At 31.9% G+C, this 22,276-nt stretch overlaps 1 protein-coding gene across 1 annotated transcript in view; it reads left to right on the plus strand.

Annotated features, from left to right (window-relative positions):
* The window catches only part of LOC143064564 (uncharacterized), a 90,050-nt gene that overhangs the window by 65,614 nt on the left and 2,160 nt on the right, over window positions 1-22,276 (plus strand). The window contains exons 43-70 of the mRNA XM_076237474.1: window positions 32-207; window positions 890-1,060; window positions 2,592-2,819; window positions 3,217-3,259; window positions 3,866-4,032; window positions 4,393-4,575; window positions 4,892-5,110; window positions 5,381-5,423; window positions 6,155-6,324; window positions 7,271-7,444; window positions 8,266-8,481; window positions 9,179-9,221; window positions 9,358-9,515; window positions 10,735-10,902; window positions 11,505-11,769; window positions 12,367-12,530; window positions 12,879-13,052; window positions 14,846-15,061; window positions 15,523-15,565; window positions 16,135-16,475; window positions 16,883-17,107; window positions 17,297-17,339; window positions 18,044-18,204; window positions 18,725-18,898; window positions 19,380-19,592; window positions 20,022-20,064; window positions 20,637-20,800; window positions 22,019-22,189. Coding sequence (XP_076093589.1) covers window positions 32-207; window positions 890-1,060; window positions 2,592-2,819; window positions 3,217-3,259; window positions 3,866-4,032; window positions 4,393-4,575; window positions 4,892-5,110; window positions 5,381-5,423; window positions 6,155-6,324; window positions 7,271-7,444; window positions 8,266-8,481; window positions 9,179-9,221; window positions 9,358-9,515; window positions 10,735-10,902; window positions 11,505-11,769; window positions 12,367-12,530; window positions 12,879-13,052; window positions 14,846-15,061; window positions 15,523-15,565; window positions 16,135-16,475; window positions 16,883-17,107; window positions 17,297-17,339; window positions 18,044-18,204; window positions 18,725-18,898; window positions 19,380-19,592; window positions 20,022-20,064; window positions 20,637-20,800; window positions 22,019-22,189 — 4,556 coding nt within the window. The remainder of the gene's footprint in view (window positions 1-31; window positions 208-889; window positions 1,061-2,591; window positions 2,820-3,216; window positions 3,260-3,865; window positions 4,033-4,392; window positions 4,576-4,891; window positions 5,111-5,380; window positions 5,424-6,154; window positions 6,325-7,270; window positions 7,445-8,265; window positions 8,482-9,178; window positions 9,222-9,357; window positions 9,516-10,734; window positions 10,903-11,504; window positions 11,770-12,366; window positions 12,531-12,878; window positions 13,053-14,845; window positions 15,062-15,522; window positions 15,566-16,134; window positions 16,476-16,882; window positions 17,108-17,296; window positions 17,340-18,043; window positions 18,205-18,724; window positions 18,899-19,379; window positions 19,593-20,021; window positions 20,065-20,636; window positions 20,801-22,018; window positions 22,190-22,276) is intronic.

Raw genomic sequence — 22,276 nt, forward strand, 5'->3', positions numbered from 1 at the left:
ACTTATATATTCTTACTATATCTATTGTCAGGTACACTATAAGTAAAATGGGAGGAGGAGAAGGATTCATCATTGATGCTATAGTGACCATCTGTATTCCATTTGATGACAACGATCCATTCTGTGCACCCACACCTGATGGTTTACACTTACTTAAGAATCAACAAGTTCCGCTCTGTTCCAGAAATATAACCAATATCCTCAGTAGTGAGTAGTCATCGATTTCATAGGGAATGTCGTTTATAATCAATTAAAAATCTGTTGTCATTTCTTTTTCAATTATATATACAGTTAAACCTGCTTAAAACACCACATATTTAAAGCAAAACCTTAGTTATAGGACCATTAATTTGAGAACCTCTGTAGTGTGTTAAATATAGATTGAAACTGTATTTAAAGACCACCTGTCTTATGAGACCACTTTTCCCTCCCTTAAGTGGTCTCAAAATATGGGTCTCATTGTATATCTGATTCATTGTGAACTTAGTTATCATTATTCCCCACTCTAAAAGTAGGTGCTATATTGAAATCACTAAGTATCTCGGTCTGTTTGTCTGTCCATTCATGCAACAAATATTTGTGTAACACTTTTTTAAGAAGCATATAAACAGAATGACACCATACTTGGTCTGCAACTTGATGAGTTGTAATGTGTGATCAATTTCTAGATCTGTCAAATGTATTTTTCCTGTTTGAATATTTAAAAGTAGTGAATGAACTAAAAAAAAACAAAAATCATCCCAATTTTGTCAGAGTTGATATACCAACAGTTTTATCTCTTAATTGATCCACAAAATAGTGAAATACTTTAAGAAATTAACTTTTTGAATTTAATAAGCATCTCAAGATATGTTAAATTCCATCATTTTTGTCACATTTCTTTTTTCAGACGTTTCTTTCTCTCAATTGGCAAAGGACGTTGGGTATGAAGCAGGTCAACAGCTGGCCCAGGGAGCTGTACAATATCTTCTAGAACAGGTGGGGCTGACAGATTTCTTCAAAACCAAATGTGATCGTAAACGTGGTATTTATGATCCCAGTGTAGTGGGATGGAATAATAGTAAGTTAAATCAGTTTATTTATGGATAGAAAAATAAGAAGATCATGTGTTATGATTGCCAACTGAGACAACTCTCTACCAGAGACCAAATGGCGTAGAAGTTAGCAACTTTTTATGAATTAATTAATAGTTATTTTGCATTTGTCTTTTTATGAATAATTTAATAGCTATTTTGCATATTTTTTAAATGCATTTCATATGCTATATTGATGTTTTTTTGTTTTTTTATTTGATTCGGAGAATCTGCCTTTGCAAATTTTAAAGAAATGAAGGAAAACAAAAGATATACAATTTAAAATTTCTGTGAAGTACATGGCAAGTGTACAAATTTTCGTTAGCTTTATAACATGAACAACTAATTTTGAAAAATACCTTTATTTAGAGTAGTACCTGCATTCCTTTACAGATTGTCTATTTAGTATTTTCAATCTTCCTGATAATTATGATCCAATTTTTTTTCCCAATGTTAAGAAAAAGCATATTGGTAAATGGCTCCTAAAAATTAAAAAAAAAAATGTTGGTAAAACTTATTTTGGTATCCACAGCACCTCTTATACAGTTCATATTATTGGAATCTTGAGGATTTTGGTTAATTTCATATTCCAAAATTAAAATAATGTATGTCATTTGTTGAATTTCCTTATTCCAGTGCTTGGAAGGAACTTGTATTCTGGTTTACCTCTGTCTGTCTGTCTGTCTGTCTGTCCCATGAAACATTACCAGTCTTGGAAGGAAGGGGTATTCTGGTTTACCTATGTCCGTCTGTCTGTCCCATAAAACATTACCAGTCTTGGAAGGAAGGGGTATTCTGGTTTACCTCTGTCCGTCTGTCTGTCCCATGAAACATTACCAGTCTTGGAAGGAAGGGGTATTCTGATTTACCTCTGTCCGTCCGTCTGTCCCATGAAACATTACCAGTCTTGGAAGGAAGGGGTATTCTGATTTACCTCTGTCCGTCCGTCTGTCCCATGAAACATTACCAGTCTTGGAAGGAAGGGGTATTCTGGTTTACCTCTGTCCGTCTGTCTGTCCCATGAAACATTACCAGTCTTGGAAGGAAGGGGTATTCTGATTTACCTCTGTCCGTCCGTCTGTCCCATGAAACATTACCAGTCTTGGAAGGAAGGGGTATTCTGGTTTACCTCTGTCCGTCTGTCTGTCCCATGAAACATTACCAGTCTTGGAAGGAAGGGGTATTCTGATTTACCTCTGTCCGTCCGTCTGTCCCATGAAACATTACCAGTCTTGGAAGGAAGGGGTATTCTGATTTACCTCTGTCCGTCCATCTGTCCCATGAAACATTACCAGTCTTGGAAGGAAGGGGTATTCTGGTTTACCTCTGTCCGTCTGTCTGTCCCATGAAACATAGAAGGAGTACCAATCTTCTTGACAACTAGATTTTTAACCAAAAACAATGATTTGCTGTACGCTTTTAAATATATTACCCACAATGCTTCAGATTCTGAAATGGAGATCTATGTTGTACCTTTTGATGGATGTTATTTATGATTGTTTCACTATTTCTTTACAGTGTGTCCATTAAGTATTTCCAAGCTTCCTGAAATTGATGGTCCAATGACATGTATGATTACTGAAACCTGTAGTGGCATAGATTGTTGTGCTGAGGTACCATTCATTGGGCTGACCATTCACCCATATTTTCTGATCAACACATGTGAATATAGTATATCATTTGGTATCAACAATATGGGCGTGAATCTGTCATTGTTCGAAGGTGGAATTGACAGTTATGAATGGGGTATGTATCTGCAAGATGAATTACTTAATAACCTTCATTATATTTTGAATTTTTCTTTTACCCATGAAAACTAAGTGTTATGGAATTCTACAGTTTTTAAGAATTTGTTTTCACGAATGAAAGTTTGATTTCATTATAGTTTATTGAATTACTGCACATTTGTACCCCAATGAAGGCATACATAAATCAACAAAATACAATACATCATAAAAACCAATAAAAGAACAAACATTATACTAGTAATTGCTTTGATATTTTTATTTAATTTGAATCCTAAAAACTTAATTAAAATCATGATCAGTCATGTCAGTAGGCCTTTTATAAATTTCATGAACTTTTTTCTGTTTTCTTGTATTTATATTATACTATATTATGAATTGCTGATATTTACTTTCAGGAAAACCTTGGGTGCTAAATATAGAAGACATTGTCAAGATAACGTAAGTTTTGCAAGGACTATATATATATATATAACTTTATTTTGTGCATTTTCTTAGACATTTAGGTTTTCATGAGGTTTATATCCTGCATAGAATATTGAATTATACAGTCCAATGCAATAATAAGACCAACAGTTATATCTTGTAAATTTTCTCTACCTATCCTTCGTAAGTCAAGATCACCAAAACTTGCAATGATTACCATTATTCCAATGGAGATGCTTTCTTTTTAAAAGCATTTAAGTTGTTGAATGGTATTTATCATTAATGGATCTATTTGGTTTTCAATTTTGTTTTAAATGTACAAATGATATTAAAAATTGATCAAAACAAAGTTATTGAACGTTACCACCTTGTGCACTACGATTGTCCCGCTATGATAATATAAATTTATAGTGTGTAATGTATAAGTTTTTGAAGTAGGTTATATTTTATTTTCAATTATATTGTATTGATTTAGCATTTGTGAATCCTAAGCAATTCAAAATGGCTGCCCAAGACATGTCAATTGTGGATTTAATGGTAAATTTTAGCCAATGAATAAAGTTGATACATAATATTGTAAAAAATTATAAGTTTAACAAGAATTCAATGACTTTTTTACAGACTTATAATGAAGAAACCACCTAATGAGAAGAAATTTATTGTGGATTTAACGGCCAGTGTATGTTTTGATGAAAGCCAACCAGACCAATGTTTGACCTTTCCAATGATGGTTGGAAGTGAAATTCCTCAGCCATTCTGTGACATGACAGCTACAATGAGTTTGTCAAGTAAGTCACAGAATAGTTATATAAAAAAAGAAGATGTGGTATGATTGCCAATGAGACAACTATTAGGTCATTTGTTTAAGTTTCTGTGTAATGATTTGTTTTTTTATAACTTCCCTGAATACATTGGGAGCATGAAATGTTACCTCTTGGCATACTTAATTTGTGACAGTATATCACATGATTTACATCCACTTATTTTAGAATACTGATTATACATCTCTATGAATGACTGAGATCTTACTTTTAGATACTTTATTAAATTATGTTGCATATATGTTGTTTGAAATACATTTAAAATTTTTCTTTTTTTTCATTTAGTATATTGAAAAAAATAGAAGGAAACATTGATTTTTTTTGCAGATTTCTCAGCCATTGACTGGGGAGCACAGTTAGGACTTAACCTGACAGACTTCACTGGAATTTTAGCGAAGAATGTAGCCCAACTATTGCTACAACAGCTTGGCCTAGATGAGTTGATGGATGTACCGGGATGCTCTCGTAATGCTGATCAATATCAACCTTCAGTATATGGATGGAAAAACAGTAAGTCTAGTTACAGATACTTATTTTTACTTAAATTTTGAAACATTATGTGAAGCCATTAATATTTACAGAGAAGCAAATTTCTCCAATTTGTTTTGCAAGTTTAACTCAGAAATTTAGACTTTTTTAGAAACTTGTTTTTTTGTTATACACAGTTATTTTTCCTTTGTATGAAAATTTACAAACACACATTATATTATACAGGTAATGAAAAAAAAAATTCTTCAAAAACTTTAAATGAATTTAAAAACAATAAAATAAAGGTTAATATAATCATTTCTTGTGACGAAATAAATAAAAATATTTGATTTTTTAGCCTGTCCCTTGGACATAATCAGTCCTCCTAACATAACAGTACCTATGAACTGTTATATACCAGACTATTGTACTGGACTGGATTGTTGCTTCCACTACGACTACCTGGATATCTCGTTACATGCTTACCTGTATATTGATACCTGTAGTTACATCATCCGAGGTGGAATCGAGAAACTTACCTTTGAATATAAAATCTTAGATTTTGGTGATTTGTGGGGTAAGTTACTGCAGTAAATTATATTTAAAGTTTGATAAAATATAAACTTGTCAATTTATCATTTGTCATTTAAAATGAGTTGCAGAAAAAAATTAAATATTAGCTAGCAATTTATTTTGTGTGATATGAACTAAGATTATGAAATAAAATTATGAACTCGTAAAATTCTGGTCTTCTGTCAAAGGTAATTATAATTTGACATTATTTTTATGAGTGGTCAAATATTAATCTTATTTTCAATACATAACCAGCTTTTTCTTACTATAATAGGCAAAGAAATTGTTGTTCCACTGCAGAATGTGATCAAAATAAGGTAAGTAGTCAGATTTTATTTTACGTCATAGAAAAATTTTCTAATTTGAAAAACAGATGTTCGGTTGACAACAGCACATGTTAACCATAAAATACATATAAAGATCACTATATATTCTAATGGGTAAGCCCCCAAACAGTGAAAAAATGACCCTGAATATAGACATCTTGTGAAAAATTCAAAGACAACAAACACATTGGCAAGATTTATGATGTAGAAAAATGACATCAAAATCTGATGAAGTTCACCCTTCTCTATTATCCTATTCAGTGGAAGAACAAAAGCTTGTTGGAAAAACTATAATTTGGTTAAACAGAGATAAATGGGCTCAAATATTTAAATGAAATACAGTTATCTCCCTTCACTGAAAATAGTAAACAAGGTTCTCGTAATTGTAAGCTGGATATATGACTCTAAATGAGAAGAGTACTCTGATCACATACATGATGGAATTGAAGCCATGACATTTCCCAATTTGTCCAATCAGAATTGATTTTAGAATACTTTGATGACAAATGTCAAGAACAAATATTTATCAGAACATCCATAAAAAAAACTCACAAGATATGTTTCAATTAATTTAGAATAATGCAATATAGAAAAAAAAAATGAAAATGAAAAAAAAACCAAAACAAAACAGTAAGATTTAAATAAGTGGATACTTAACATGATATTTTATGAAAATACAATGCATACTTCCTTTATAAGATATTAAAACATTCTGTTGATAGATTTACGATTGACCAACTGTTGTTTGAGAAGAAGTTAATCGTGGATATGTCCATGTCTATTTGTTTGGATGTGAACACAGAGTGCCAATTCAACTTTGACATCTTGATACAACAGAAATTTCCACAACCGCTTTGTGATCTGGACATGGGTGGATGGACTGGCGATACAAGTATGTCTATTATTTTCGATATAATTTCCCATAATACACATATACACAGGGTATATTTACTATACAAAAAGTTGGAACAACTGTTGTATAATTTTGTGGTAGACATGTCACATGGAGCTATGTATGAAAATTGTGCCAGTAAAACGTTCCTTACAGTACAAGCTAACACCTGAGACAATGTAAACAATGCAAAGACCCTAGCAAAAACTTTCTTTTTCTTTCTTTTTAAAATGGAAGATGATGCTATAAATAAAGAGAGATATGAGGTATTCATCAATGAGACATAAATCTAAGAGCATACAAAAGGGATGATTTATAATGCCCAATTTATGGGCATTATGTTTTCTGGTCTGTGCGTCCGTTCGTCCGTCCGTCCGTTCGTTCGTCTGTCTGTCCCGCTTCAGGTTAAAGTTTTGGATGAGGTAGTTTTTGATGAAGTTGAAGTCCCATCAACTTGAAACTTAGTACACATGTTCCTTATGATATGATCTTTCTAATTTTAATGCCAAATTAGAGTTTTCATCCCATTTTCACGGTCCACTGAACATAGAAAATGATAGTGCGGATGGGGCATCCGTGTACTATGGACACATTCTTTTTTTATTTTGTAGTTGAGAACAATATTGTGAAATATGTAGACAGTATCAGCTTAAGTTTTATGGCTTGTTGATGCATCTTTAACAGTCGAGCATGGTTTTTCTTTGAAAATTAATATATAGCTATGACCAAATTAGGATCTCCGGGCATCGTAATTTATATTTCTACCAACAGCAAAAGAAGTACTCAATCTGGGTAGTTGATGGATCTCTTAAGGTCAAGGACAATACTGCTACATGTCAGTAGAAAATGTGTTTACAGTAGATAATTGTTTCTGCATGTTTACCCACACAGACTACATGTTTTGAAATATTTTTAAGAATTCAAAACTTATTTATTTTAATTTTAGATTCTCTTGTTGATTGGGTTAAGGACAAAGGATTAGAAGCTGGACAGTCCTTGTCCACGGCTCTGGCCAACAAATTATTTGATGATTTTGGACTGACCCAGTTCTTGTACAACCCTTCTTGTGACAGGTTTGATGGAATTTACTCTGGTGCAGTTGATGGTTGGAAGGCTGATGGTAAGATCTTGAAAAAAAATTATGTTTTTACTTGATATATTGAATCTTACTTTGTAAAAAATCACTTTGATTCAAACAAAAAATTCTCTGAAACTGCTTGATTTCTTGATGACAACAAATTTGTAACGTTTGTAGGACATTTTTTTCAACAAAAAATCAGCATTTTAATTGGAACCAATGTGCCCCTCTTCTTGCCGACTTGTTACTTTATTCCTATGAAGCTGACTTCATACAGGAACTTCTTAGGAAGAAAGAAAAGAAGTTAGCAGTATCCTTTAACTTTCCTTTCGGATATATAGATTATGTTTTCTCACTTTAGATACAATGTAGTCTTAGAATCTTATTAATAAATGTCACTTAGTAAACATATCAGTCTCTACAAGAAAATAACTTTCATAACAAAAAGCAAAGCCAATATTGTTATCTAAAAACATGTTACCACAAAAATATTTGGTCTTCTTGTTTAAACAAAAATGTTATAGACATTGAAAATTTTTAAAAAGCTTAACCTGTATTTATTTGTGAAATTAAGTTACAAGTAGAAATAAGAAGATGTGGTATGAGTGCTAATGAGACAACTCTCCTCCAAGTCACAATGTGTAAAAAATAAACAATAATAGGTCTAAATACAGCCTTCAACACAGAGCCTTGGCTCACACCAAACAGCAAGCAAAATGACTATTGTAAAACAATTCAATCAGGAAACCAACATTCTAATCTATATTAAAAACTTGAATTGAGAAACACCATTACAAGTGTTCATTTTAACTACATCTGTAATAATTTCAGCCACACATCACATGATATTATTTTATTTATAGCTTGTCCAAAATCTGCTGATATGACTTTACCAAAGATCAGAGGAACAGTCAGTTGTTATGTACCAGACTATTGTACAGGTATTGACTGTTGTGTGGATGTAGGAAAGATCGGCAAATCGTTCCGTATTTATGCCTTTTTAGATGCATGTAACTGGAAGCTGAGTATTGGTATCGAGAAACGAGCCTTTAATTTCACCATTATAGATTATAAATGGGGTATGTATGTTCAAAAATTAAATAATTGAATTGTTTGCTAGCCAAGATTGAATAGCAGTATATCTGATTCATATCCATTTTTTATGTTGAGGAATCGTCATATAAGGAACTTCAAAATATTGTGGTATAAATTTGGAAAATAGTATTGTAAATATAGCAGTGGATATGCTATACTTATTGAGACTTTGAACATTAGTATTGTAAATATAGCAGTGGATATGCTATACTTATTGAGACTTTGAACATTAGTATTGTAAATATAGCAGTGGATATGCTATACTTATTGAGACTTTGAACATTAGTATTGTAAATATATCAGTGGATATGCTATACTTATTGAGACTTTGAACATTAGTATTGTAAATATAGCAGTGGATATGCTATACTTATTGAGACTTTGAACATTAGTATTGTAAATATAGTAGTGGATATGCTATACTTATTGAGACTTTGAACATTAGAGATGTATGTAATAAATATTATAATTATTTAAAAAATATCAAATTTCCTTACTCTTCCTTAAAAAAATAGTATTTTTAAAAACTTTTTCAACTAAAAGTTACAAGGTGAGGTAAGTTTCGATTTAATATTTATATTTGAGCCTCGTTAACTATGTTTTGCAACTTTGTGATGCCACAAGACAGGGTCATATTTATAGAGACTTTATTAATTTATTAATTTCATGTATGTTTTTCAGGTGAGAAGAAGACCATGTCAATTTTACAAGTTCTTAAAATGGAGTAAGTACACTTTATGATCCATGTTCAGATTAATAGCTGTTTGCATTTAGAAATTTAAACCTTGTGTTATAATATTCTATTATGATTAGTTCATTGTTATCAGTAAGAGTTAAATAATAAACTTTATACTTTGCAGGTACACAATTCATGACTTGCAGGCTGAGAAGAAATACATGTTAAATATGAACTTAAGTGTTTGTTTTGAGAAGAGTGGACCATGTCTGGTTTCTGTACCAGTATTTGAAAACACCAAACTCCCTAAACTGGGATGTGATTGGACACATACAAGTCTTGGTGAGATATAAGTTAATGTCTTTCATTCATAAGAATTAACAAGAATAGATTAATAGGTTAACCCTTTCAACGCTATACACGGCATATGCCGCGATGACAAACGTCGTCCGCCACTGCTATGTGTTTAAATATGATTTGATCAATCGTTAAGAGACGTAGAAAAAGGGGGGGAAACGGAGGTTTACTGAAAATTTTTAGGAGGGAGTCAATTATTTATGCCACGATTATATAATACGTTGTGTATGGTGCAATACGCTACGGAATTAAGCAACTGGTGTCTTCTATATTATATGGCAGATAAAACAACAAAATAAAGGAAGACTAAAAGTAGTTTTTATTCAAAATTCAACACAAATGTAATAAATTACACCTTTTACCTGTTAATTACCTGAATATGCAGGTAACCTGATAAAAATTTTACTGAAATAATTGCCTAACATTACAGGTCATGCTCTCCTGAGCATTTTTCATGCAATAACTGTGTCTGTATCTCTTATAATAAAAAAAGATACAGCAGTCTGAAAAGGAATATACTGTTCTAATGAATGAACACAAAAAATATGCAGCAGCAGCAGCCATAATTTTATTTTTTTGTGTAGCGTTGAAAGGGTTAAGAGGCTAAATTAAAAAAAAAAAATAATATAAAAAATTGTTTTTCTCAACTTTTATTTCTTATTCTGACTTCTTATTTTTCTTTGAATACACATGAGATGTTTTGTACAAAATTAGGGTTTCTAATGTTTTTAATTTCTAATCTGTTGGTAGGGGTTTTTCTAATTTAGCAGATACAAAAAAGACATTCATTGTCAAAAAGTACACTGTGGACTGGTAAAACTATTTTGTGTTCCTTGTGTAAATAAACTCATCATAGATACCAGGACTAAATTTTATATATATGCCAGACGCGCGTTTCATCTAATTGTCTTACAAAAACTCATTACAATGATAAGGTGTTGATATGAGATGTCAGATATTCTATGTTAAATTTGTTCACAATTTTTCTAGACTCAGCAACTTGCTTGACATATAGTATAGAGACTTTTTGTTATTGTTGAAGACCATATGTTGACCTCTAGATGTATTGATTTGTTTGTGTTGTTGGGTTCCTATTTCATAGATGTAATCACCACAACTCCTTTGTATAATTTTTCATAAAACAATTCATAAAAATCCTGTTTCAAATAAAAGGAAATGTTTTAACTATTTTACAATTTTTCAGATTTCTCATTAAGTGACTTTAAAGCTCAGAATAGTATTACTGGAGCTGTTAAGGGCCTAGTTCGTGACAAAATGCTGGAAGCTCTGGGACTGACACCATATCTTAAGGATCCGTCTTGTAGCAGAACAGCAGCGCCATTTGCTGGATCTGTCAATGGATGGACTAACAGTATGTACATTTTTAATATTATTTGATGCAAACAAAATGAAATATACTTATAAAAGAGAGATAGACAATACTAAGAGACATTCAAAGCCAAAACTCTAAGAAAAACTGATATAACCATGGCAAATAATGAAAAACAACGAAAAGAGAAACACAACAGTCTACAGTTGAAAACTGAAAGACTGTCAGAACAAAATGAACCCCACCAAAAACTGGGGGTAATCTTAAAATTGTCGTTCCGAATTGATAGCAGAAATTTAGATGCCACATGAAAAGAGAATTTGCTTGATAAAAGTGGTAAGTTTGCCTTACAACAGGCTACCTATGGATTTCTTAAGAAGTTAGTAGCATGTTTTCATGCTGAGAGGATGACACCTTTCACTTCTCACGGCATTCACAAATGTTTCATAATATAAAAGGCAAAGCTAACCTACTAATTTTTTTCTCAACAATTATGGATACTTAATCTTCCTTTTTATTTATCCGTATTACAGTATAATATCTGATCCAAAAGAAATAATTGGTTTATAGGGTTTTTTACATGTTATTTTTGTCTTTTTGTCAATACAAATACAATCATTAGTTGTATTATATTATATTTTCAGAGTGCAATTTGACCTTGCCAATACAGTTACAAGCAATAAGTTCCCGTATACCACTGACTTGTAGCATCATGGACACATGTACTGGTGTAACATGCTGTTTAGATATAGCTGACTTTGATCTGGCTGTTAACTTTTACATCAGTTTGGATGCTTGTAATTACCAGTTTTCAGTTGGAATAGAGAATTTACCATACAATAAGAAATTGTTGGACTATGATTTTGGAACAGAGGAAATTATAAGTCTGTCAGATGTTGTTCGCTTGAGGTGAGTTTTTTTATTTTAATAAATTTGTAGTTTACATTGTTTTACAGTGAAAAATATTTGATTTTTACTTTATACGTAAATTTATCTGAGGGCATATTTCTTTAAAAAAAAAAACACCATGTGACTTTAGAGTTTTAAATAAATATTATTTAAGGTGGTGGCATGTATGTACGAGTCATTTGATTAGCACTTACTCTTATGTTCTTTCATTGTGTTAGTTTTGTCAGCACTGGGTTGATACCTCTGCAGGTGGACTATCAGTCCCAGAGGGTATCATCAGCTCAGTACCCAAGTACTGACATAATTTATAACAAACCTTTCTAAAATTGTCCGTTAATAAATTTTGAAATTATTGGAAACTAAGGTTTTAACTCCCTCAGGGATAGTTGACTTTAGATGGATTTGGCTAATTTTTTAGGTCCTTTTTGGTAATATTGCTCTTCAAGTGTTTGTTTCTTTATTCATCCCTGGCTTTCAAATATTCAACTTAAGCGTTTCTGATTAAGCTAAATCCAGAAAAGCGCTTTGGACGCTTGAAATTTATAACGTGTTGTTTTCATTTTTTATTCACAAATTATTGATATCCTTTACTTGCAGGTTTACAATTGATGATCTGAAGACAGAGAAGATGTTTCTGTTGAACGCTGGAGTATCATTATGTGTAGACAATAAACAGGCATGCCTTTATACAGTGGAGATTATGAAAGATATACTGCTGCCAAAACCTTTGTGTAATCTAGAGACTAAAATCTCTTTAGCCAGTAAGTAAATCAGTTGACAATATGTTTGCTCTATATGACCAAATACAAAAGAAGATGTTTGCTACAGTCTGCATACAATTCTATAGAAAATGTATACTTTGTTTAACATTTAAATGTGTATCTTACCTGTAACAATGAAATCTAGGAAAACTGGTACCCTACAAATAGTGAGGAATCCACAGTATACAGTTTGGCAATTTACATGTATTAGAACTTTAATATATAAATATTTATTATGACCTTGCAAGTGAAAAACATTTATTTTGGTATAACTTTCATGAAGAAATCAAAATATTATTCAGTCTGCTCACTTCACCATTTTGATAAATAATTAATATTCTTTTTCAGACATCTCAGCAACTGACTTCTTGAAAGATCAAGTAGACCAAGCTCTTGATGCTATGCCAGAATATGTCTCTGATCTGTTTATAGAAGCGACGGGAATCAAACAGTATATGGAAGATCCATCCTGTAGCAGGAGTAGTCCCCCTTACTCTCCATCAACAGGTGGCTGGAATAAAGGTAAGTTCTTTTTAGGCAGAAGATCCATCCTGTAGCAGGAGTAGTGCCCCTTACTTTTCGTCAACAGATAGATGGCTGGAATAAAGGTAAGTACTTTTTAGGCAGAAGATCCATCCTGTAGCAGGAGTAGTCCCCCTTACTCTCCATCAGCAGATGGCTGGAATAAAGGTAAGTTCTATTTAGGCAGAAGATCCATCTTGTAGCAGGAGTAGTGTCCCTTACTCTCCATCTCCATGGCTGGAATAAGATTGATTAAAGATTGATTAAATATTGTACCTTGATAGAAAACAAGCTGTTTTTGTACCTTGATAGAGGTTGAAATAACAGGTTTTTTTACTCAAAAGGAATAAAGCTTCAAGTTAAATCTTTAAAAATGTTATATGCTTTTCTGGCCCTTTAACGAGGGGACTATTTTGCTATTATAGTGGACGAAAATGGGTATAGTGTATAAAACAAAATCCCTACAAACATGACAATATCCAAAGCAAACAAACATTGCCCTTATTTCTGTTCTTCATTATACCCCCGCTTTAAAAAAGGGGGGGTATACTGTTTTACCTCTGTCTGTCCGTCCATCAGTCCGTCAGTCCGTCCGTCAGTCCGTCCGTCAGTCCGTCCGTCAGTCCGTCCGTCAGTCAGTCCGTCCCATGAAACTTTCGTCACATTTTTCTCAGGAACTACACATCCACCCTTTCTGTAATTTGGTATCAACATTTATATATGTCAGCCATACCGTGTGATGCGTTTTCAGATTCATCACTTGACAACTTCCTGTTTACCGAACACTTGTATGATTTTACACATGATAGCCAAGTTGAAAATTTTCGTCACATTTTTCTCAGGAACTACAATACAAGGATTTCTGAAATTTGGTTTCAGGATTTATATAAGTCAGCTATACCGTGTGATGCGTTTTCAGATTCATCACTCGACAACTTCCTGTTTACCGAACACTTGTATGATTTTACACATGATAACCAAGTTAAAAATTTTCGTCACATTTTTCTCAGGAACTACAATACAAGGATTTCTGAAATTTGGTTTCAGGATTTATATAAGTCAGCTATACCGTGTGATGCGTTTTCAGATTCATCACTCGACAACTTCCTGTTTACCGAACACTTGTATGATTTTACACATGATAACCAAGTTAAAAATTTTCGTCACATTTTTCTCAGGAACTACAATACAAGGATTTCTGAAATTTGGTTTCAGGATTTATATAAGTCAGCTATACCGTGTGATGCGTTTTCAGATTCATAACTCGACAACTTCCTGTTTACCGAACACTTGTATGATTTTACACATGATAACCAAGTTAAAAATTTTCGTCACATTTTTCTCAGGAACTACAATACAAGGATTTCTGAAATTTGGTTTCAGGATTTATATAAGTCAGCTATACCGTGTCATGCGTTTTCAGATTCATCACTCGACAACTTCCTGTTTACTGAACACTTGCATATTTTTACACTATTAATATTATCCACTTGCGGCGGGGGTATCATCAGTGAGCAGTAGCTCGCAGTTTCACTTGTTTTTCATGTCAAGACAGGACTATATAAATAAATGAGAGAAATTCCACAATGTTTTTCCCATGACAAGGTCGGTAGGAAGGATTGTTTTGAAAATTATTTCAGCCACCAGATTAATATTAGGCAGTGAATTGTCCAAAAGTGGTGAGGGATGTCCTTTTCCAAATATTGTAGATATGTGGCAAAATTGGACATGTATAGAACAGGTTATAATTTATATGTAAATATTTGTCTTATACAATTTTGCCTTTTTTCCAGAATGTCCATTAGACATGACACTACCAAAGATACCTAACAACATCCCTGTTACATGCCACATACCAGATTATTGCACAGGTGTAGAATGTTGCGTTGAAATTGAGTTTATAAAGAAGTCCTTTCACTTCTACGTACTGTTAGATGGATGTCAGTACCGAATCAAGGCTGGAATAGATCATTTTGGGGTTGATGAAGCCTTCTTTTCATTTGATAGTGGTAAGTGTTTTGCCTTATTAGGGCTCAGCATGGATGATGCAGGAGCTCTATAGTTTTCTTTTTTTTAATGCAAAAAATCCCAAAATATGTGTAAAATTTTTTGGATGAATTCTCCCCTTGAATAATAATTTTTCCATAAGAAATTACCTGACATGACACCAAAGAAGATGCCATCTTGGTTGTACAATTTTCATTATTCTGCTTTCACATTGTATCAAATGATAAGTGCTTTAATTCATTCACAGAACATTCAAAATGTCCAACATCACAATTTGTACAATTGAAAAAGTACCAGAACCAGGAAAGAAGAATTTCCAGATTTTGACGATTAAAAAAATAAAAGAAAATTTCACACAGCATGCATTTGTAACATGCAGGTGTGCTTGAGTTACCTCTAATTTATTATTTTTACCTCACTTATGATAATTTATATGTGAATTTTATGGCATTTCAATTTTCAGGTATGGTGAAAAACCTTAAGTTGGGCAACATCATGTTTTTAGAGTGAGTATTATAGATTTTTAAAGTATTTAAAATGGCTGATTCAATCCACTATATATTATATTAGTAATACCATGAATGACTCATATGGATGTTACAAAATTAATCCTACATATGTGTTAATTTTCATAGTTTTTTGCTTGTTTTCGATTCTATTTATTGCAAAGAAAATCAAAACTTTCCCCAGAGTCAGTTGGGGTTAACCTATCCATTTAAATTTTGCAAACTGTACTGGAAAAAACATTTACATTGTACTTTACTCAGGTCAATCTTAGATTATGCTTGTTGACCATGATAACTACATGATTCTCTGTTTACTTTCAAATTTCTTAGTCATTTTATACTTGTAGTGCTGTTTGTTTTCACTGGTAGCTATATGATTTTATTTTGTTTATAAATGAAGTTTTATGATTTTTCTGTTGACAAGAAAAACAATTGTTGTTTTTGCTATTCTGTTTCTATTTAAGTATGTTTCTGTAATTTTATTATTTATTAAAAACAATTGTTGTTTTTGCTATTCTGTTTCTATTTAAGTATGTTTCTGTAATTTTATTTTAATAATTCCCTTTCAGTTTTATGGTTATTGATTTACAAGCAGAGAAGAAGTTCATAGTTAGTATGAATGCCAGTGTCTGTTTAGAAGAAGGAAAAGCGTGTGACATAACCCTAGAAATTGTTAAGGACCTATATCTTCCAAAAATTGCTTGCGACTGGAGCATCAGTTTTAATAATTTCTCAGCCTCAGATTTCTTGGCGGAGCAAGGACTTTCTCTCCAGAGCCAATTGACAGATATTGCAGTTAAGCAGATTTTAGAGAAACTTGGTATAGCTGAATACCTACAAGATCCACAGTGTGATATAACCAGTCAAATGTACCAATCTCAGCCAACAGATTCTGTTGGTTGGAGAGATGGTAAGTTTATTTATATGTTTTGCCGTGTTCAAAAGGTGGTTATTATAAGAAATAACTGTGGTTGTGGGTTAATCATACAAACATTGAGAGTTCCAGATGAGCTTTCAAAGGAGAAGTTTCAAAAATAGTAAAAATTATTCAATCCTTTCCAAATTATGTAAATTTAATTGATAAATGAACAATATATATTATACGAAATTTGGGGGATAAAAAGTGGTGCGGATTATACACAAATGTAGACTACACACAGCTGATACAGTAGTCTGATCATTCTTGTGTAGAAATGTCATTTTTCTACAATATTAGCAGTTACATGTGTAGTATTTAGTAAATTAGATATGAGCAATTGTTTTGCCAACATTTGAGCAATGTTATTTGATATATAAACACTACTTTCCTCATTTCAGAATGTCCCGGAGGATTAGGTAATCTAACAGCACTGACTCCATTATCTATAGCCACACCTAAGGGATATGTTGCATCACGTTGCACTTACATGGACTTCTGCTTATATATACCACTACTGAGGAAGTCATTGCATGCTTACTTTGACCTCAATATGTGTGAAAGGTCATTCAAGATTGGTATAGAAAAGCTTGTTATTGATTTGGACTTTCTGACATACGCCTGGGGTAAGTTTAAACATTACAAATGTCAAGTTTAAGAAGTCTTGCGTTATTATCTACTTGTACAATTTAAAATGGAAACAATACTTTTCATTTGTTTGTTGTTGTATGACAAAGTTATTTTTATTCTTTAGTTTTATTTATAACATGCTAATGAAACAAATAATAAAAATTTTGAAAAATCTTATTTTACAGGACAGAAAGATACTAAAGATTTGTTAGATGCCTATATATTAGAGTAAGTTTTACACATTGATAATAATTGATGTCCTAAAAATAATTGGTTTTGGGTTGAGCTGCTATATAAAAAAAATAATTATTTTCGGGTTGAGCTGCTATATAAAAAAAATAATTGTTTTTTGGTTGAGCTGCTTTATAAAAAAAATAATTGTTTTTGGGTTGAGCTGCTATATAAAAAAAATAATTGTTTTTGGGTTGAGCTGCTTTATAAAAAAAATAATTGTTTTTGGGTTGAGCTGCTTTATAAAAAAAATAATTGTTTTTTGGTTGAGCTGCTTTATAAAAAAAATAATTGTTTTTGGGTTGAGCTGCTTTATAAAAAAAATAATTGTTTTTGGGTTGAGCTGCTTTATAAAAATAATAAGGAATAGCTGTATTTTTGTTAAAGACAACTCTAAGATTTATGTCCAATTTTGAACTTTAAAAAAAAATTCTGTAGTTTTGGTTTTATAAAAAGTCTTTCCAACCTAACACATCTAATTATGAATCTTGCTTTAGTTTGGAACTGTCTGAATAGGTAAAAGAAATTATGTAGGTACAATATATCTCATTGTGGTTAAATAGTACACATACAAGTGCTGCAAAAAGCCCTGATTTAAAAAAGAGAAGCAAAAAGAAGTGAACAGAAAGAAGTTAAATTAGAAGGAAATATTTTATCCTTTTTTTCCTAGAATTGTGATATTGGGAATTTGTTTTTTACAGTTTTCTTGTTGACTACAATGAATTGGATGAGTATTTCCGTGTAGACCTGAACATGAGTATGTACTTAGACAGAGGTCAACAGTATGTTACCTTTGAACTTTTCAAGAAACAGGTTCTACCAATTCCTGTATGTGACTATGATACAAGTTATGGAGTACCAGGTAATTCTTACGAGATTTTAAAATCTATAGATGAGGAATGATAAAAGTATTTACATTTCAGTAGATCTATATTTCTAAATGTATCAACAAATAAAATGGCATGTATTTAGAGGTGATTGAGGACAGTTTCACAGTTTTTCAATGTACAGTTTAAATGAAAATGTGTTTCTTTCATTTATACCTATCAATATAGATTAAACTATCTAACCTTCTTCCTGATTGTTCTAAGGGATAAGACAGTTAATTTTTTGGAAGTTCATATTTGCTAGAATAATCAGAGTGAGATGAGTGAAAAAGAGTTGTATGAAAGTGTGAATGAAGGTGTTAAAATTTGTAATGTCTGAAAGGAAGGACCCTGTGATTAGGAAATGAAGAATTTGATTTTTTGAATTTTTGAATTTTGAATTTTATAGTTACTTAAATTATTTCTCTTACCATTTTGGATTAGAATACAAATTGAAATTCTTGTTAAATGATACGATAATAATCCAAGAAACAATAATCTACATACTTGTTTTAGGTTTCAACTTAAACAGTTGGTATAATTATCATAACATACCACAAGGGTCACTACTGAACCCTGCTAAGGCATCAAGCTTACTGGAATTCCTGAAAATTGGTGAAATGATGTCACCCACACAATGTCAACCATCAGGAATGAACTACAGTCCATCAGTTGGTGGATGGAAAAATGGTAAAAATGATTTCTCCCTGTATTTGTTTGATATATGTATAGTTGAAATAAAAAAGTCGGAAGATACAAAGGGAATAATCAAAATCATAAATAAAAATAATGACCAAATAACAAAAGATAAAAAAACAACATTCTACAAAGAAAACAAAGATTTGTTAGCACAAAACCCCAAAATGGTGGGTGAACTCTGGTGCGCTGGATGAGTAGGCAGTTCCTGCACCACAAGTGGCACCCATCTCTTATGAACTATGTTTAAAAGGTAAACAAAAATAACAGTTTATAATAAAATAGAAAAGCTGTTTAGTATGTATTTCTTCATGCAGTGCATTGCATGGGAAAGAACCTTAATTTCATGTCAGAGTTTAAGCAGAATATAAGCATTGCAATTTCAGTTTGTAAATTGAAATGAAAAAAGAAAAATAAACATGAAAGCTTTATAACATATATATTAATATATTCATGATTTTGAATATTTTTACAGTGTGTTCACTTGATGTTCCCATGGCAACACTACATGCATCATCAGTAGGATCCATTGCTGAAGTGTGTACAGCTGTAGATTTCTGTTCTGATGTTGATTTCCTTGGACGTCCATTCCACACATACATTGTCCTAGATCCATGTACAAACATCGGCAAAATTGGCATTGAACGATTTAGTCTCAAATTAGATTTGACTGATGCTACCATTTTTGGTAATTATCATTTTTTATGGAATTCATTCATAATTAAGCTAACAATACTTTTTTAACCTTTGTCCTCTCCTTACTCTCCTCTTAAAAATAAGCATATCTTTGTAATTACTGTAGAAACATTTGTGATCATAATTTATATTGATGATAAGAATTTACTGAGAGGGAATATTTGACCTGCAATGCTTTTGATATTGTAGACTGTTTGTAAAATTTTATTATGAAACTTAGTTCTTGTTTGCTATGAGTTTGTTTACAAATCATAAACAAGAAGTTGTATAAAATTTTTATTAAATTTGTGGTGTTTCTTTTGTTGTTGCAAATATTTATCAAGCAAAATGATTGAATATTTGGTATAATTTGCAAAAATAAATGATTTGAATTTTTTTTTAAAGTTTTTTTTCTGATTTAAAAGTTCTGTTTTTGTTGCAGGTGTGGAGAAAAAGTTTAATTTGAAAGGAGTTGTAAAGTTGACGTAAGTAGAATTTTTATTTATTCAAAACTTTTTAAACCAAAAAGGTTGAATTTAGAGTACTTTTTTTATATCTATTTTTCATTTTTGGGTTTATCACTACTTTTTAGATACACAAAATATAGTGCATTGATCATAACACTTTTAAACATCCTATCCATGAACATTTTCAGAAATATTAATGAATTATATGCTCAGGTATTCAAGTTATACAGTGATGCTATACTTGTCAAGAAAATTACATAACTTGTGCAAGGTGCAGAAATCTATTATCTGTTCTAAAAATATCAATGATGTCATTGTTTAAGTATCTTTAAAATTTGAGTTATCTTCCTTTGTTCATAATTGTTGAATCAACTACAACCAATGCTTTATTCAATGCAATGTTTAATTTTACTTCCCACTGATAAATTAAAGCAATCTTTGCCCTTCAGTGCTTACAAGCACTTTGATTTATCTATTTGTATAAAAATGTTGGTATTTTACACCATTTTTAGAAATGATACAATTCATATTCTGACTTAGGGTCCCCTTTGGTCATTGAATTATCAGCATTATGAATTATTTTCTTACAGATACAAAATAGAGACATTCCCAGTTGAGCGTCAATACAGAGTCAACCTTAAAGTCCAGATATGTTTCAACAGTACGTCGGTATGTGAGATAGAAATGGATGCCTTCACTTATGCTATGATACCGTGGAGACAATGTGCTTGGGATCTGCCATATTCAACATCTGGTAAATTGACTTATATTTTATGTGACTTTGATGTGATTTACCAAGGAAGTCTTTATTACTTCTTGGAGATATGAAATATAATTCTGCTTCTGTCAAAAATCTTGCTAATTCATTTGATAAGAATAATCCCATAAAAGACCATTTCATTCCACATGGTCATACATGTATACTTTTGGTGTCTTGCTATAGTGGCCTCACTTGAAAGTCCATTGATGATTGTAAACAAATCATTTTAAGTCAACATGCACTTTGAGGGAATGGAATTCAAGGTCTTTGTGCAAGTTATGGAGAAGACTTCCTAAGTTGAAAAACTTGTGTCTTATCCTTTTGTCATTTGACAAAAAAATATGTTTAAGCTAAACTTATTGCTAGTTATATACACTGATAGAAGAGGTCAATCATTTGGAAGACCAGTATACTGTTTTAAAAGAACTTGATCAACAACAAAAAATTCTGAACTTTTTCTCAGATAAAATGTTGTTTTTTTTAGAAGTTTTTTACAGTATGCTTTTAGTACCAAAAACTCGTCAGAGAGAAAAATGCTTTTTTTCAGACTCCATATTTTCCTGTTTATTACATGTTAACCCTTTCAATGCTATACACGGCATATGCCGCGATGACGTACGTCGTCCGCCACTGCTATTTGGGACATATGCCGCGATGACAATGGATTTTTCATCAGGACTCTTAAACCATTCGGTTTTCATTCAGGTCCTCTCTGATTTTTCCTTGTATGAATCGAGGATATACAAGGTCTCGTTTGCGCTTGAAATCCCGGCAATTTAATAGTAAAATCATGCAGTAGAAGGAAAATAAAAACACATATTTTGACAAATGCAAATGGCGGAATTCAGCATTTCTATGGCAAAATAGTCCGAGATTACTCTGACGTCCAACGGCTGTTTTGCCAGACAAGCTGGGGCCGTGGGACGTCAGAGCTCGTTCCATATCAAAAAGTGGATATTTGCCCACCCAAAATAGATGCGCTGCTTCGTCGCTTCTGGTGCCGACTGACGTCCTTAGAATTATATAAATCAGGCATCAATCTGTTCATTTTTCATTTATCTTTACATTTATGTAAGTTTCACCTACCTGCCAATCTTTATTTTTCCATATTTTAACAGTTTTCACAGAGACCCATCGATTTCTGCATATTGATAATTCATAATTCATACTTGATTGTCACTATTAAAGATTGAATTATTGTTATAATTTCAGGATTTTCATTGGCTAGTCACCTGACGAGTATTGGTAAAATATCTGGACAGACATTCACTTCACAGGAAAAGACAGATCTGTTTAATTTACTTGGAATAAACTCCTATATTTTGGGAACACCTTGCACAATGGTTGATTATTCACCAATTGGTGCAGAGAGATGGCAAAAAGGTAATGTTTTAATGCTATGTTGTAGGAGTGTTTTATTGGTAGGGTTTAGATCTCATGTGAATATAGTAAATAATGCTCATCTTGACT

Source organism: Mytilus galloprovincialis, chromosome 1, assembly GCF_965363235.1.
Source record: "Mytilus galloprovincialis chromosome 1, xbMytGall1.hap1.1, whole genome shotgun sequence".
Taxonomy (NCBI): domain Eukaryota; kingdom Metazoa; phylum Mollusca; class Bivalvia; order Mytilida; family Mytilidae; genus Mytilus; species Mytilus galloprovincialis.